Source organism: Dipodomys merriami, unplaced genomic scaffold (genome assembly GCF_024711535.1).
Source record: "Dipodomys merriami isolate MVZ:Mamm:240054 unplaced genomic scaffold, mDipMer1.0.p SCAF_628, whole genome shotgun sequence".
NCBI classification, from domain to species: Eukaryota; Metazoa; Chordata; class Mammalia; order Rodentia; family Heteromyidae; genus Dipodomys; species Dipodomys merriami.
This window is the reverse complement of record NW_027206211.1, coordinates 544034-560000: the sequence shown is the minus strand read 5'-3', so window position 1 is coordinate 560000 and position 15967 is coordinate 544034. Positions and strand designations below refer to the sequence as shown.

General features: G+C 51.0%; 1 protein-coding gene and 1 long non-coding RNA gene across 3 annotated transcripts in view; one reads left to right on the top strand and one right to left on the bottom strand.

Annotated features, from left to right (window-relative positions):
* Positions 1-6005, bottom strand: part of LOC138815155 (pseudouridine-5'-phosphatase-like) — a 6299-nt gene extending 294 nt beyond the window's left edge. Inside the window, exons 1-3 of one of the 2 annotated variants that reach the window (XM_070004419.1) lie at positions 5937-6005; positions 1632-1867; positions 1-5 (exon numbers count right to left, since the gene is read on the bottom strand). The exon at positions 1-5 is cut by the window's left edge and continues 294 nt beyond it. In XM_070004419.1, coding sequence (XP_069860520.1) covers positions 1-5; positions 1632-1739 — 113 coding nt within the window. In that variant the 5' untranslated portion in view covers positions 1740-1867; positions 5937-6005. Of the gene's footprint in view, positions 6-1577; positions 1868-5936 lie in introns of those variants that run through there. The other variant, XR_011368189.1, reaches the window with a different exon arrangement.
* A 461-nt stretch (positions 6006-6466) lies between these two features.
* On the top strand, positions 6467-11188 carry LOC138815160 (uncharacterized). The gene is made up of 3 exons (XR_011368193.1): positions 6467-6635; positions 8860-8978; positions 9669-11188. It is a non-coding gene; the product is annotated as an uncharacterized lncRNA (long non-coding RNA).
* The last annotated feature ends 4779 nt before the right edge of the window (positions 11189-15967 follow it).

Sequence of the window (15967 nt, the reverse complement as noted above, 5' to 3'; positions counted from 1 at the left end):
AGGCACTGCGGGGTCAGAGGGCGAGAGAGACACGCGGAGTGAGAGGTCGGCCGGGGGGTGGGCCGGGTGCCCAGTGTTGGAGGGAAGGAAGGGGGGAAGGAAGGAAGGAAAGAAGGAAGGAGGGAAGGAGGGAAGGAAGGAAGGAGCGAAGGAAGGAAGGATGAAAAGGAAGGATGGAGGGAAGGAACAAGAAGGAAGGAGGGAAGGAAGGAAGGAAGGAGGGAAGGAACGAAGGATGGAGGGAAAGAAGGAAGGAGGGAGGGAAGGAGGGAAAGAAGGAGGGAAGGAGGGAAAGAAGGAGGGAAGGAAGGAGGGAAGGAAGGAGAGAGGGAAGGAAGGAGGGAAGGAAGGAGGGAGGGAAGGAAGGAAGGAGGGAGGGAAGGAAGGAGGGAAGAAAGGAGGGAGGGAAGGAAGGAGGGAGGGAAGGAAGGAAGGAGGGAAGGAAGTAGTGAAGGAAGGAAGGAAGGAGGGAAGGAAGGAGGGAAGGAAGGAGGGAAGATGACCGTTGAGCCACGGCGTGCCTACTGGCATGTTCTGTGTGTGATTTCGAGGCCTCCCCCACCCAGGGCCTGGTGTGGGCCAGGTGAGCACTGTGCCAAGGAGTCTCCCTCCCTGTTCCCCTGGGGCCGTCTGTCCATCCGTCTCTCCATCCGTCCATCCATCTGTGTGATTGTGTGTCTGTCCGTGTCTCTCTGTCTGTCTCTGTGTGTCTGTCTGTCCCTATATCTGTCTGTCTGTGTCTCTGTGGTCGGTCTGTCTGGTCTGTTCTGTGTATCTGTCTGTCTGGACTCATGTCTGTCTGTCTGTCTCTGTATGTGTGTCTGTCTGTGTCTGGTCAAGTGTCTCTGTGTCTGTCTATCTGTGTGTGTCTGTCTCTGTATCCGTCTGTCTGTCTATATGCCTATTTGTGTGTCTCTGTAGTCTGTCTGTCTGTGTGTCTGTCTGCATATGTATGTCTATCTGTCTGTCTATTGGTGTGTGTCTGTCTGTCCGTGTCTCTGTGCTCTGTCTCTCTGTCTGTCTGCGTGGTCTGTGTATCTGTGCGTCTGTCTGTGTCTATCTGTCTGTGTGTGTGTCTATCAGTGTGTCTGTCTGTCTGTGTCTCTGTGGTCTGTCTGGTAGGTCTGTGAATCTGTGTGTCTGTCCCGTCTCTTGTGTCTGTCTGTCTGTCTATCTGTCTGGTCTCTGTGTCTGTGTGTCTGTGTGTCTATCTCTCTGTCAGTGTGTCTGTCTGTCTATCGGAGTGTGTCTGTCTGTCTGTGTCTCTGTGGTCTGTCTGTCTGTCTGTCTATGAGTCTGTCTCTGTGTCTGTGTCTCTATCTGGTTTGTCTGCCTGTCAGTCTGTGTGTCTATCTGCCTGTCTGTCTGTCTGCATGTCTGTCTGGTTTGTCCATGTGTCTATCTGTGTCTCTGTGTCCGTCTCTGCGTCTATCTGTGTGTTTCTGTGTCTGGCTGTCTGTCTGTCTGGTCTGTGTATCTGTGTATCCGTCCATGTCTGTCTGTCTGTGTGTCTCTCTGTGTGTGGTCCATGCAGTGGACCCGAGGCCCGAGGCCTCAGTTTACCTGGTTGACAGGGGGGGGGGGATTAGGAGAGAACCTCCGGTTGCAGGCCAGGAAGATGTCCGGAGAACCTGGGGGTGCAGGCCAGGAAGATGTCCGGAGAACCTGCGGGCGCAGGCCAGGAAGATGTCCGGGGCGGGCTTGCTGGCCTTGACCTCGGGGTCATCACCCAGCACCATGTGGTGAAAGGCACCGAACAGTTCCCGGTGTGCGCTGGTCTTGGCCTGGTAGGCCTCAGTCCCTGAGCTGGTGGCCAGGGCGAAGGGGATGCTGTGCTTCTGTATGTGGAGGATCAACTTCTCTGCACCTGGAGACAGAGAGACAGGAGGAGAAGAACTTAGGTCTTTGGTGGCCTAGGGGGGAAATCCACAAATCCATCCATCCACCCATCCATCCATCCATCTACCCATCCACCCATCCATCCACCCATCCATCTATCTATCCATCCATCCATCCACCCACCCATCCATCTACCCATCCATCCACCCATCCATCTATCTATCCATCCATTCATCCATCCATCCATCCATCCACCCATCCACCGATCCATCCACCCATCCATCAATCCATCAATCCATCAATCAATCCATCTACCCAGCCAGCCACCCATCCATCCACTCATCCATCCACCTACCCATCCATCCATCCATCCATCTACTCATCCATCCACCCACCCACCCATCATCCATCCATCTACCCAGCCAGCCACCCATCCATCCATTCATCCATCCATCCATCCACCCACCCATCCACTCATCTATCCATCCATCCATTGACCCATCCATCAACCCATCCATCCATCCATCCACCCACCCATCCATCCATCAATTCATCCATCCACCCATCCATCCACCATCCATCCATCCATCCATCCACCCATCCATCCATCCACCCACCCATCCATCCATCCATTCATCCACCCATCCATCCATCCATCCATCATCATCATCATCATCATCATCATCATCATCATCATCATCATCATCATCATCATCATCATCATCATGGTGACCCAGGAAGGATGTGAACTCCGGGCATCATCATCATCATCATCATGGTGACCCAGGGCGTTTCCCAGGGCGACCGGCTGGGCCACATGCACGCACACGCACGCACACACGTGTATGAGCAGATGACATCTTGTCCCGAGCACTGGGCAGCGAGTCCTAGATAGGGTGGTGGAGACGGCACCGCGTTCTAGAAGGTTCTGAATCCAACGGTCATGGCAGATGGACCGGTGAAGTCTAGGAGGTACACACAGACAGACAGACAGACAGACAGACAGACAGACAGACAGACAGACAGACAGACAGACACACACACACACACACACACACACACACACACACACACACACACACACACACACACACACCGGCCCGGGGAAAGGAGATGGTTCTAGAAAGTTTGTCCCTTTTCAGAGTTCTTCACCCAGACAGACAGACTGACAGATGGATAGATGGATGGATAGACAGATGGGCGGATGGATGGACAGACAGACAGACTGAGAGATGGATGGACAAATGGGCGGAAGGATGGACAGACAGACAGACTGATACATGGATAGACGGATAGACAGATGGGTGTATGGATGGACAGACAGACACTGATAGCTAGCTAGATGGATGGATCGATGGACAGACAGACAGACTGATACCTAGATAGATGGATGGATGGATGGACAGACAGACTGAAAGATGGATAGATAAGACAGATAGACAGATGGGTGGATGGATGGACAGACAGACAGACTGATAGATGGGTAGATGGATGGATGGACAGACTGACAGATGGATAGATGGATAGACAGATGGGCAGATGGATAGACAGACAGACTGACAGATGGATAGATGGATAGACAAATGGGTGGATGGATGGACAGACAGACAGATGGATAGATGGATAATAGATGGATAGATGGATGGATGGACAGACAGACAGACTGACAGATGGACAGATGGATGGATAGACAGATGGACAGAAGGATGGACAGACAGGCTGGTAGGTGGATAGACAGACAGACGGATGGATAGATGATAGATAGATACACAGATAAGATACATGAATAAATGGATAGATGGATGGATGGTTGGACAGACAGAGAGATGTATAGATAGACACACAGACAGACAGATAGGTGGATAGATATAGTAGATAGATAGACAGACAGACATGTGGATAGACAGATGGATGGATGGATCCATGAATGGACAGACAGACAGAGAGTAGATAGACAGACACCTGGATAGACAGAGGGATGGATGCATAGATGGACAGACAGACAGATAGACGGATGGGTGGATGGATGGACAGATGGGTGGATAGAAGGGTGGATGGATGGATGGGGGATGGGTGGGTGGATGGGTGGATGGATGGGTGGGTGGATGGATGTTGATTGAATATGGATGGGATTAACATTTACACATTTGAGTGACTTGGACCCAAGTCCTGATACAATATGGGTGGGATTAACGTTTGCACACTTCAGTGAGTTGGACCCAAGTCCTCATCTGGATGGAGGACAGACGGATGGGATTAACATTTGCACAATTGAGTGATGGACCCAACTCCTCTCCATGGAGGAAGGAGGGAAGGGATTAACATTTGCACACTTGAATGAGTTGGACCCAAGTCCTGCTGTTGATGGAATATGGAAGGGATTAACATTTGCACAGTTGAGTGACTTGGACCCAAGTGTTCATCTCAATGGAGGATGGATGGATGGGTGGATGGATGGATGGATGGGTGGGTGGATGGATGAGTGGATGGATGGGAGGGTGGATGGATGGATGGATGGGTGGATGGATGGATGGGTGGATAGATGGGTGGATGGGTGGATGGATGGATGGGTGGATAGATGGGTGGATGGGTGGATGGATGGATGGGTGGATAGATGGGTAGATGGGTGGATGGATGGATGGATGGGTGGATGGATGGATGGGTGGGTGGGTGGATGGATGGGTGGATAGATGGATACGTGGATGGATGGATAGGTGGACGGATGGGTGGATGGATGGATGGGTGGATCAGAGGGTGGATGGGTGGATGGATGGATGGATGGGTGAATAGATGGGTGGATGGATAGGTGGATGGGTGGGTGGATGGATGGATGGAGGATGGATGGGTGGATGGATGTTGATTAAATATGGGTGGGATTAACATTTTCACACTTGAGTGACTTGGAACCAAGTCCTGACCTCAATGGAGTAGGTCAAGCTCTGTCTCTGTCTCTGTCTGTCTGTGTCTTCTTCTGTCTGTCTCTGTCTTTGTCTGTCTCCTCTGTCAGTCTGTCTGTTGGTCTGCGTGTCTCTACCTGTCCATGTCTGTGTCTGTCTGTCTTTGTCTCTCTGTCTCTGTCTGTCTCCTCTGTCAGTCTGTCTGTGTCTCGTTCTCTCTTTCTTTGTCTGTCTGTCTGTGTCTGTCAGTCTACTTCTGTCTCTGTCTTTCTGTCTGTCTGTCTTGTCTGTGTCTGCCTGTTGGTCTGCCTGTCCATGTCTGTCTCACTGTCTGTCTGTCTCTGTCTCATTCTGTCTTTGTCTGTCTCGGTCTGTCTGTCTGTCATCAGTCTACTTCTGACTTCTGTGTCTGTCTGTCTCTTTGTCTCTCTGTCTCTGTCTCCTGTGTCTGTCTGGGTCTCGTTCTGTGTTTCTTTGTCTGCCTGTGTCAGTATCTGTCTGTCTGTCTGTGTCTCTCTGTCATTCTCTGTCTGTCTTTCGTGTCTGTCTGTCATTCTCTGTGTCTGTCTGTCTTTCTCTATGTCTGTGTCTGTCTCTGCCTATGTCTGTCTATCCGTCTGTGTCTCTCTCTGTGTCCATCTGTGTGTCTGTCTCTGTCTGTCTTTGTCCCAGTGTCTGTCTGTCTTGCTCTATGTCTGTCCGTCTCTGTCTGTCGGCCTGTGTCTGTCTCTCTCTGTCATTCCCTGTCTGTCTGGCTCTGCCTCTGTCTGTCTGTCTCTCTGTCTGTCATTCTGTGTCTGTCTGTCTCTGCCTGCCCATGTCTCTGTCTTCTCTGTGTCTGTCTGTGTCCATCTATCTGTCTGTGTCTCTCTGTGTCCATCTGTGTGTCGTCTCTGTCCCAGTGTCTGTCTGACTCTGTTTCACTGTCCCTGTGTCTGTCTGTCAGTCTGTCTCTGGGAACCGCGCATGCGCGTTGCAGGGCAGCGCAGCCCAATCCCGCGCATGCGCAGATCCGTACCTCGCAGAGCCCGGGAGCACACGCATGCGTGTTCCTGCTCGGCGGGGGGGGGGGGGCGGGGGGGAGGGACGGGGCGTGCTGGCTTAGGCATGCGCGGTGCAGCGCGGAGGACCTCCCCCCAAGGTGGCACGCATGCGCAGTACCAACCAGACCAACCGAGGGAATCCCACGCATGCACGCACCACACGCTCGGCCCGGACGGTGCCGGACGACTCAACCAGTGCGCATGCGCAATGCGGACGGAACCTCGATTCTCCGGGGTCCCCTAGGCACCTCCCGGCGGACTCAAGCTGTGCGCATGCGCAACTCGACCCTCCAGGGTCCGCTCTGCGCCTCCCGGCCGATTCAACCTGTGCGCATGCGCCGTGGGTCCACACGCGGGAGGGCAGTGGGAACAAGCAGCCAAGGGACACGCATGCGCAGCGGCGCTCTGCCGGGAGCGCTAGGCCCCTCCCTGCTGACGAACCCTGTGCGCATGGGCATTGGCGCAGGCTGGCTCAGCCCCTCCCAGCTGCCTAACCCTGTGCGCAAGCGCAATGGCGCTCCGCCAGGCCGGCTCAGCCTGTCCCCGCTGAAGAACCCTCTGCGCATGCGCAATGGCTCTCCGCTGGGAGCGTTCGGCCCCTCCCCCGCTAACCCTATGTGCATGCCCAGTGGCACTCCGCCGAGAGCGCGCGCATGCGCGCCCGCGTCTTGGCGCCGGCTGATGACATCGATGCGAGGGCGCCGGCGGCCGCGCCCGGAAATGCAGCCGTGGCGGGGCCGCGGAGCGTCGCCGCCGCCGCCGCCGCCATGGCCACCACTGCGCCGTCCGGATCCGGAAGCGGAAGCGCGCAGGACCCCCGAGGACGCCGACCCGGGCGGCCCCCGTGTCACCGTCGGTGCGTAGAGGCCTCCGGGACGAGGCGCCTTTAAGAGGCGGGGACGCGGGAGGGCGTGGCTTTCTGATGGGCGTGGCGTCGCGGTGGGCGTGGCCTGCAGGGCGTGGAGCTGACGGGAGAGTCAGTGGGGGCGTGGCCTGGAACAGAGGCCATTGGGCCGCTGGGGTTTGGGGGCGTGGCCTGGAAAGACACCATTGGGCGGCTGGACGTAATGCCATTGGTCGGCTGGGCTGGGGGGCGTGGCTTGGAAGTAAGGCCATTGGGCCGCTGGGCCTAGGGGCCATGGCCTGGCAGGAACTAGGCTATTGAGGGTCCTGGCTTTGGGGGTATGGCTTGGAAGTAAGGCCATTGGGCTGCTGGTCCTGGGGGGACGTGGCCTGGCAACAGTGATGCTATTGTGTAGTCTGGCTTTGAGGGCGTGGCCTGGGCGTGCTGCCATTGGATGGCTGGCCTGGGGGGCGTGGCCTGGCAGGAACCAGGCCGTTGGGTGCCCTGGCTTTGGGGACTGAGCACCCAGCACCTCCCCATGGTGACCCAAGGCAGGGACTTAGCACCCACCACCTCCCCATGGTGACTCAGGGACTGAGCACCCAGCACCTCTCCATGGTGACCCAGGGCAGGGACTGAGCACCCAGCACCTCCCCATGGTGACCCAAAGTGGGGACTCAGCACCCAGCACCTCCCCATAGTGACTCAGGATGGGGACTGAGCACCCAGCACCTCCCTAAGGTGCCCCAGATCCAGCAGTAAGCACCCAGCACCTCCCCATGGTGACCCAGAATGGGGACTGAGCACCCAGCACCTCCCCATGGTGACCCAGGATGGGGAATAAGCCCCCAGTACCTGCCCATGGTGACCCAGGACCAAGACTAAGCACCCAGCACCTCCCCATGGTGACCTAGGGCCAGGACTAAGCACCCAGCACCTCCCCATGGTAACCCAGGATGGGGACTAAGCACCCAGCAACTCCCCATGGTGACCCAGGGCCAGGTCTAAGCACCCAGCACCTCCCCATGATGACCCAGGGCCAGGACTAAGTACCCAGCACCTCCCCATGATGACCCAGGGGAGGGACTGAGCACCCAGCACCTCCCCATGATGACCCAGGGACTGAGCACCCAGCACCTCCCCATGGTGACCCAAAGTGGGGACTAAGCACCCAGCACCTCCCCATAGTGACTCAGGATGGGGACTGAGCACCCAGCACCTCCCCATAGTGACTCAGGATGGGGACTGAGCACCTAGCACCTCCCTATGGTGCCCCAGATCCAGGAGTAAGTACTCAGCACTTCCCCATGGTGACCAAGGGCAGGGACTAAGCACCCAGCACCTCCCCATGGTGACCCAGGACCAGGACTAAGCACCCATCACCTCCCCATGGTGACCCAGGGCCAGGACTAAGCACCCAGCACTATCCCATGATGACCCAGGGCTGGGACTAAGCACCTAGCACTATCCCAGGGTGACCCAGAGTGGGGACTAAGCACCCAGCACCTTCCCATAGTGACTCACAATATCCCCCAAGCACCCAGCACCATCCCATAATGACCCAAGACAGGAACTAAGCACCCAGCACCTCCCCAGGATGATCCCCAAGCACCCAGCACCACCCCATAGTAACCCAGGGCTGGGACTAAGCACCCAACACCTCATCATAGTGACCTAGGATGATTCCCAAGCACCCAGCACCATCCCATGACGACTCAGGGCTGGGACTAAGCAACCAGCACCTCCTCAGAGTAACCCAGGACCAGGACTAAGCACCCAGCACCATCCTATGATGACCCAGGGCTGGGACTAAGCACCCAGCACCTCTCCATGGTGACCCAGGGGAGGTACTGAGAACCTAGCACCATCCCATGATGACCCAGGACAGGGACTAAGCAACCAGCACCTCCTCAGAGTAACCCAGAACTGGAACTAAGCACCCAGCACCACCACCTGGGGAACAAGGACTGAGCCTAAGCATTCAGCACCTCTCCATGGAGACCAAGGATAGGAACTAAGCACCCAGCACCTCCCCATGGTGACCCAGGAACGGGACTTCACACCCAGCACCTCCCTACTGTTTACATAAGTCAGGTACCAAGCACCCAGCACCTGCCTATTACTAACTCAGGACAGGTACCAAGCACCCAGCACTTCCCCACAGGGACTCTGGATAATCAGCAAGCACCTAGCACCTCACGTGTGTGTCCTTTCCCTCCCCCTGACCCCATCCCAGGTTCTCCATGTGGCGCGATGACCGCTGGTTGTACAGGATGATGGACTATGTGCCTGGTGGCGAACTCCTCAGCTACCTGCGCGCCCGCCAAGATCCTGTGCGCACTGGCCTTCCTGCAGGTGAGCGGACCAGCAATGATGGGGGCCGCCCATCCATCCATCCATCCATCCATCCATCCATCCACCCACCCATCCATCCACCCATCCATCCATCCACCCATCCATCCATCCATTTACCCATCCATCCAGCCATCCATCCACCCACTCATCCATCCACCCACCTATCCATCCATCCACCTATTCATCCACCCATCCATCCATCCACCCATCCATCCACCCATCCATCCATCCACCCACCCATCCATCCACCCATCGATCCTCCATCCATCCACCCACCCATCCATCCATCCACTCATCCATCCATCCACCCATCCACTCATCCAGCCACCCATCCAGCCACCCATCCACCTATCCATCCATCCACCCATCCATCCACTCATCCACCCATCCATCCATCCACCCATCCACCCACCCATCCATCCACCCATCCATCCACCATACATCCATCCAGAAAGTTCCAGAAAGTTCCCCCAAGGTTCCAGAAGGTCCCAGAAAGTTCCAGGTTTCAGAATAACTCAGCACATTCCCCAGGCAGGCGTTCCCTCCACCCAGACACACCCCAACACTCCCACCCCCCTTCTTTGGCCCAGGAATGATTTTGGGGGGAGGGGGGGAGGGAAGGAGGGTATTGATGATATTGGTATTGGTGTTGGTATTGATACTGATCCTCTCATGGTCTATTGATGATAGGTTTTCCCAGGGGATCTGTTTGATCTAAGGACTTGAGACGCTTCCAGGACAACCCATGGAAGGTTCTAGAAAGAAGCCAGGGCTGGGGCTGGTTTCTGTTTCCTCCCCCCCATTCTCCCCAACATCTGGGACCCAGTTGTGTTCATCCCTTGGGATTCTCCTCCATGGGAGAAGTTGAGGATGGATGATGACATCACCCCTTCCCATGATCTTTTGCGGTGACTGGTCCAGGGTCCCTTGACTATTCTTGTTCTTCTTGTTGTTGTTGTTGATTTATTATGATTAGCTCATGTGCATGGTCTTGTCTTTCCCTTCCCCCTGCCCCAACCAAGCTTCTAGAAGCTTCTGGGACAAATTGCTGATGGATTTCCTGTGTGTGTGTCAGACTCAACCAGAACCCAGCCAATGGCTTCCTCTTCTCAATGCCTGGAAATCCGCCCAACACTTCCTGGAAGGGGGGAGGGGGAGGGGGAATGGAGGAAATGAATAATGAATGAATGAATTCCCTCCTTCCTTCCCTCCTTCCAATCCTTCCTTCCCTCCATCCTTTCTTCCTTCCTTCCCTCCTTCCTTCCTTCCTTCCCTCCTTCCTTCTTTCCTTCCTTCCTTCCTCCTTCCTTCCCTTCTTCCTTCCCTCGTTCCCTCCTTCCTTCCTTCCTTCCTCCTTCCTTCCCTCCAATCCTTCCTTCCTTCACTCCTTCCTTCCTTCCTTCCTCCTTCCTTCCCTCCAATCCTTCCCTCCTTCCTTCCTTCCAATCCTTCCTTCCTTCCCTCTATCCTTTCTTCCTTCCTTCCTTCCCTCCCTCCCTCCCTCCTTCCTTCCTTCACTCCTTCCTTCCTTCCTTTCTTCCTTCCTTCTTCCTTCCCTCCAATCCTTCCTTCCTTCCCTCCTTCCTTCCTTCCCTCCATCCTTCCTTCCCTCCTTCCTTCTTTCTAATCCTTCCCTCCTTCCCTCCTTCCTTCCTTCCCTCCCTCTGAAAGATTAAAAATTGACCATTACCATTACTAACTTGCTAACTGCTGATTCTGCTTCTGTAAACTTGCTTACGCTAGCATTGACCCTTCCCTTCCCAGAAATGAGTTAAGAAGTTTCAGGGACCAGATGCCGGCCCCAGGACAAGGTCAGTGGTCATAGATAAAGAACAGACAGTATGTGTTCCTCAGTTCCCATTTAGAAATTCCCCAGACAGGACCTTGAGATAACGACCACCTGGCAAGACCACAAGCTAAGCCAAGTGTCAACCAATCATAGGCCTGTAACCATGTAACCCCCCCCTTAAACCAACCATGGGCCAGTCATTTTACAAAGAGTGTTACAAAATTTCCCGAGTGGCAAGGTGATTGTTGGCGTATATGATGACCTTTAAATGGACCAATCATGGGATGCTTTGTGTTATGCATTAATCTTGTGGTTTTTGCCTTTAAAAAAAGGCTTGTAACCGCTGCTCGGGGCTCCCTGTCTGCTCGGGACAGAGAGTACGTTTGCGCAAACATCAAATAAACTCCTCTTGCTTATTGCATCTCCCGGCCTGGAGTCTGAGTTTTCTGGGGCGCCCTCCCGTTGACGAAAGTATCCTAGGGGGCTAGGGTCTTTCATTTGGTGCATTGGCCGGGAACCAGGCACCCCCAAACCCCAGATTCCAGGACCGGCAGGAAGTAAGATAGAGCTCTTGTCTTTTGTGTTTGTCGTGTTCGTTTTATGTTTTGGGGATCCAAAAGTGCCTGTACAGGACGTGTGTGGTGGACCAGAGGGAAAAGCAGACATGCCCACTACCCTGGTCCCGCCCTGGGCTTCTACCCCAGGGTGCGTGAATTTGTGGTGGACTAGAGGGCAAAGCAGACGTGCCCACTACCCTAGTCCTGCCCTGGAGTCCTACTCCAGGGTCGCGTGGAGGGGGGACGAGATCCGAGTGTCTCTGTGTTTGGGGGAGTTAAGGCACGGCCGGCCTCTCCCTTCTGAAGTTTCTCTCCTCATTTTTGCTCACTCGGGGACCGCGCGGCGTTTGTCTAGTCTTGTCTGTGTGTGTCTGACATTAATTGTCTTTGGTGTTTGTTTTGTGACTTTCAAGGAAATGGGTCAACAAGCGAGTCACTCCTAGGACACCTGAGACCTTGTCCTAGTTCGTTTAAAAACAAAAACCGCTGGTTCTGCTTTTGTAACTTGCTTGTTTGTCACTTATGAATCTGCCACTGACCACCTGCGAGTGGCCTCAGTTAGATCTCAGCCTCGGGCCTTGCCTCGGGGGGGTCTAAACGTGGGGGAGAACCTGTCAGTCTGAGGGGATGGCTGCTAGGGACTTCTTTCCCTTGCCCCAAGATGACTGGCAATTCTCCTCCGCCTTGGAAGGCCCCTGGGTCAACGTCTGCAGGAATCTAAGAGAAAAATCCTCCGGAGGTGAGTAGGGGTGTTGAGTTCCCTGGTAAGTGAATGGTGGTAAGATGTCACCCCATTCACTGAGACTTGATTTTGTCTTTGTGGCCACTTGTTTGTCTTGTTAACTTTAGTATGTGTTTGTTTTATGTTTTCTGGGGTAGGGAAGTTCTGGGTGAGTGTGGCAGGCTCACCCAGCAGACTCTGGATTCAGCTTGCTGAGTGAGAACAGCACAGAGTTCCGGTAGGGATAAACTGGGGCCCATTATTCGCCAACTCAGCCTTCAGTTCTTGTCTAGTTCTGTTTTAAAATTGGTACCAGTTTTAAATGTGGATCCTTGGTTTTTGTGTTTATCTGTGTTTTTGTTATTTATTTATTTGAACATCTCTGGGGAAATAAAAGTTCCAGCTGGGCTCAGTCACAGACCTGCTATGCCCACCCTCCTTTGAGGCATGGAAGGTTACTGGGCTAGTTTGGTTCCCTTCAAGCCTCAGGCTGCATTTTCTCCTTGTGGAGGCTGCCAGCAGGGTGGGTGTAGAAGGCTGTGTGCCTAGTTTGGACTTTTTCAGCTAGTCCTGACAATGTAACAATTTGTAAAGTGCTCTTGTTTAAAATTGGATTAAAAAAAAAAACTGGCTAGTTTAGTTTCAGGTGACCCCCTCCCCCAGCCCTCCTCCAACAGAAGGGATTCAAAGAGACTAATTAGTGAATTGCCTTGCTAGATAAGCAAGCTCTGGAAAAATAAAGCCCAACAAAGGTACCTAGTTTAAAAGAAATACTGTCTTACATTTTTGTTTAAAAACTTTAAAAGGTGTACGTATGACTGATTTTGATTTTTTGGGTGCTTTAAGATCTGTGTGAGTGTTTTGTGTGTGTGTCTGTGAACTTGTTCAAAGATAAAAATTGTCAGCATGCTGTAACAATTGGGTGAGTTTAAATTTAAAATTCAAAAGGTTGTGAGGTTTGGACATTACCAAAAATTCTAAAAAAAAAAATCTTCACATTGTTTTAAATGGCTTTTTAAAGATTTTTTAACTTGCAAATTAGGAAATCTGGTATTTTAAAAACTAATGTTTTAAAATACATAAGACTGTTTATACTGTAATCAAGTTATCTGGCTTAACAAAAATGCATTGGCTGTTTGGGATCTAGTTCCCTTGGCTAAAATTTGGGATAAATATTAAAAATTTAAATGTAAAGGTTAGTTTAACACTGTCAAAGATGTAACTTGTTCTGTCTGTCTAAAAACTGTGTATTTCATTCAAGAACCAAGAGATAAGAAAAGGAAAAACTAAAAGTGTGGCTGAAATTAGGAAAGCAACTCCATTTGTAATAGCCCCACAAAAAATAAAATACCTAGGAATTAACTTAACCAAAGAAGTGAAGGACCTCTATGATGAAAACTTTAAAATCTTGAAAACGGAAATCAACACAGAACTTAAAAAATGGCAAAACCTCCCATGCTCCTGGATTGGCAAGATTAACATCGTGAAAATGGCAATACTTCCCAAGGCTATCTACAAATTCAACGCGATACCTATCAAAATTCCACCCTCATTCTTCAAGGAAATAGAGGAGGCAATCCAAAAATTCATATGGAACAATAAAAGACCCCGAATAGCAAAAACGCTCCTCAACGGAAAGAACACTGCTGGAGGAATATCAATACCAAATTTCAAACTCTACTATAAAGCCATAGTAATCAAAACAGCTTGGTATTGTCATAAGAACAGACCTCAGGACCAATGGAATAGAATTGAAAACCCAGAAATGAACCTACAGACCTATAGCCATCTAATCTTCGATAAGGAAGCTAAAACAATAGAATGGAAGAAAGACAACCTCTTCAGTAAATGGTGCTGGCAAAATTGGTTAACTACATGTAGAAAACTAAAGCTAGACCCTTATATATCACCCTGCACCAGAATCAACTCCAAATGGATCAAAGACCTTGAAGTCAAAGCAGACACTCTGAAAACATTACAGGATGGAATAGGAGAAACCCTAGGTCTCCTTGGCTCAGGCCGAAATTTTCTGAATAGAGACCCGGAAGCACAACAAATCAAAGAAAGGTTGGACAAATGGGATTGCATAAGGTTGCAGAGCTTCTGCAGGGCAAATGACATAGCTAGCAAGATCAATAGAAAGCCGACCGATTGGGAGAAGATCTTTACTAGCCATACAACGGACAAGGGTCTCATATCTAAAATATACTTGGAACTCAAAAAATTAAACCACCCAACAACAAATCCTCAAAGAAACAACTGCCCAATAAATGAGTGGGCAAAAGACTTAAAGAGAAGCTTCTCTGAAGAAGAAAGAAGGATGGCCAATAGACACATGAAGAAATGTTCAACATCCCTAGCCATAAAAGAAATGCAAATCAAAACAACATTGAGATATCACCTCACTCCAGTTAGAACAGCAAAAATCAAGAACTCTAACAACAACAGATGCTGGAGGGGATGTGGACAGAAAGGAACCTTACTTCATTGTTGGTGGGAATGTAAACTTGTTCAACCACTTTGGAAAGCAGTATGGAGGTTCCTCAGAAGACTTCACATAGATCTCCCCTATGATCCAGCAATCCCACTTTTGGGCATTTACCCAAATGTTTACAAACAAGACCACACTAAAGCTACCAGCACAACTATGTTTATTGCAGCATTATTTACCATAGCTAAGATATGGAACCAACCCAGATGCCCCTCAGTAGATGAATGGATCAAGAAAACGTAGTATATATACAAAATGGAATTCTATGCCTCCATCAGAAAGAATGACATTTCCCCATTTGTTAGGAAATGGAAAGGTTTGGAAAAAATTATATTAAGTGAAGTAAGCCAGGCCCAAAGAAGCATAGGTCCCATGGTTTCCCTTATTTGCAATATCTAGTATAGGTATGAGTCAAGCGGAAAAGGTCAGATAATGTGATGTTACGAAAATGAAACCTTAAATATGTATTTCAATGTTTTCGTTTCTTTCATGCATGTGTTTCTAACACATTTATAAGATTATTTCTTTGTTGCTTTGTATGTCCCTCCCCCACAATGTAACCCCCGCTTTCACTATATTTGATGTCAGTATAACATGTGGAGGAGATGGGGACAAACAAGTCGTTTAAGGATTCAGGTGGACCTGTTGCAACAATGAGAAGTACAAAATGTCATGTCAAAACCAGCTTTACAATGTCGGTGTGGGGGGGGAGGGGGGTATAATTGGGTGGGGGGAGGGGGGTATAATTGGGTGGGGGGAGGGGGGAGGCGGGGAAGGGAGGTGAAGGGTAAACAAAGGAGGAGGCTGCAATGCTTGGTAAGAAATGTATGCATTATCCTGCCCATGTAATTGTAGCACCTCTGTACAGTATGTTCTCAAATAAAATAAAATAAAATTTAAAAAAAAAAAAAAAGAAAAGGAAAAACTAGAAGCCAACAGAAGACCTATCTTTAGGGGTGAGGGGTGAACAGGCAGAAGTGCAGTTCAACTGGACATGGATGGTGGGACAGGCCCTGGGAGGAGTCCACACATGGTGAAAGAGGGCAAGCTGGCACAAACGCAGTTCATCTAACCCTAAAGAGTCGGATTGGGTGCGTACCCATTCCATAGAAGGGGCTGAGTGGCCCATCTTTGTTCTCTCTTTTCCCTGCAGACAGACACTGAAAACATGATGGTTAAAATAAGTGATGTAATGATCTGATTAGTATTGCTAAAACATCCCCTTAAATATGTTAACATTAAAATTAAAAAGGCCTTAAAAAGAGGGCTAAAAAGTTATTTGTATAATGTGACTTGCTTTTAATGTTTTACAATTAGGATGTTTTACAATTAGGAAGTTATAAAGGTGTTAAATCTAGCTTTGTGGTATAGTGAAGGTGACTGTAATTCTTGCATTAAGGAAAAATTGTCATTTGAGTTTAAAAGTTTTAA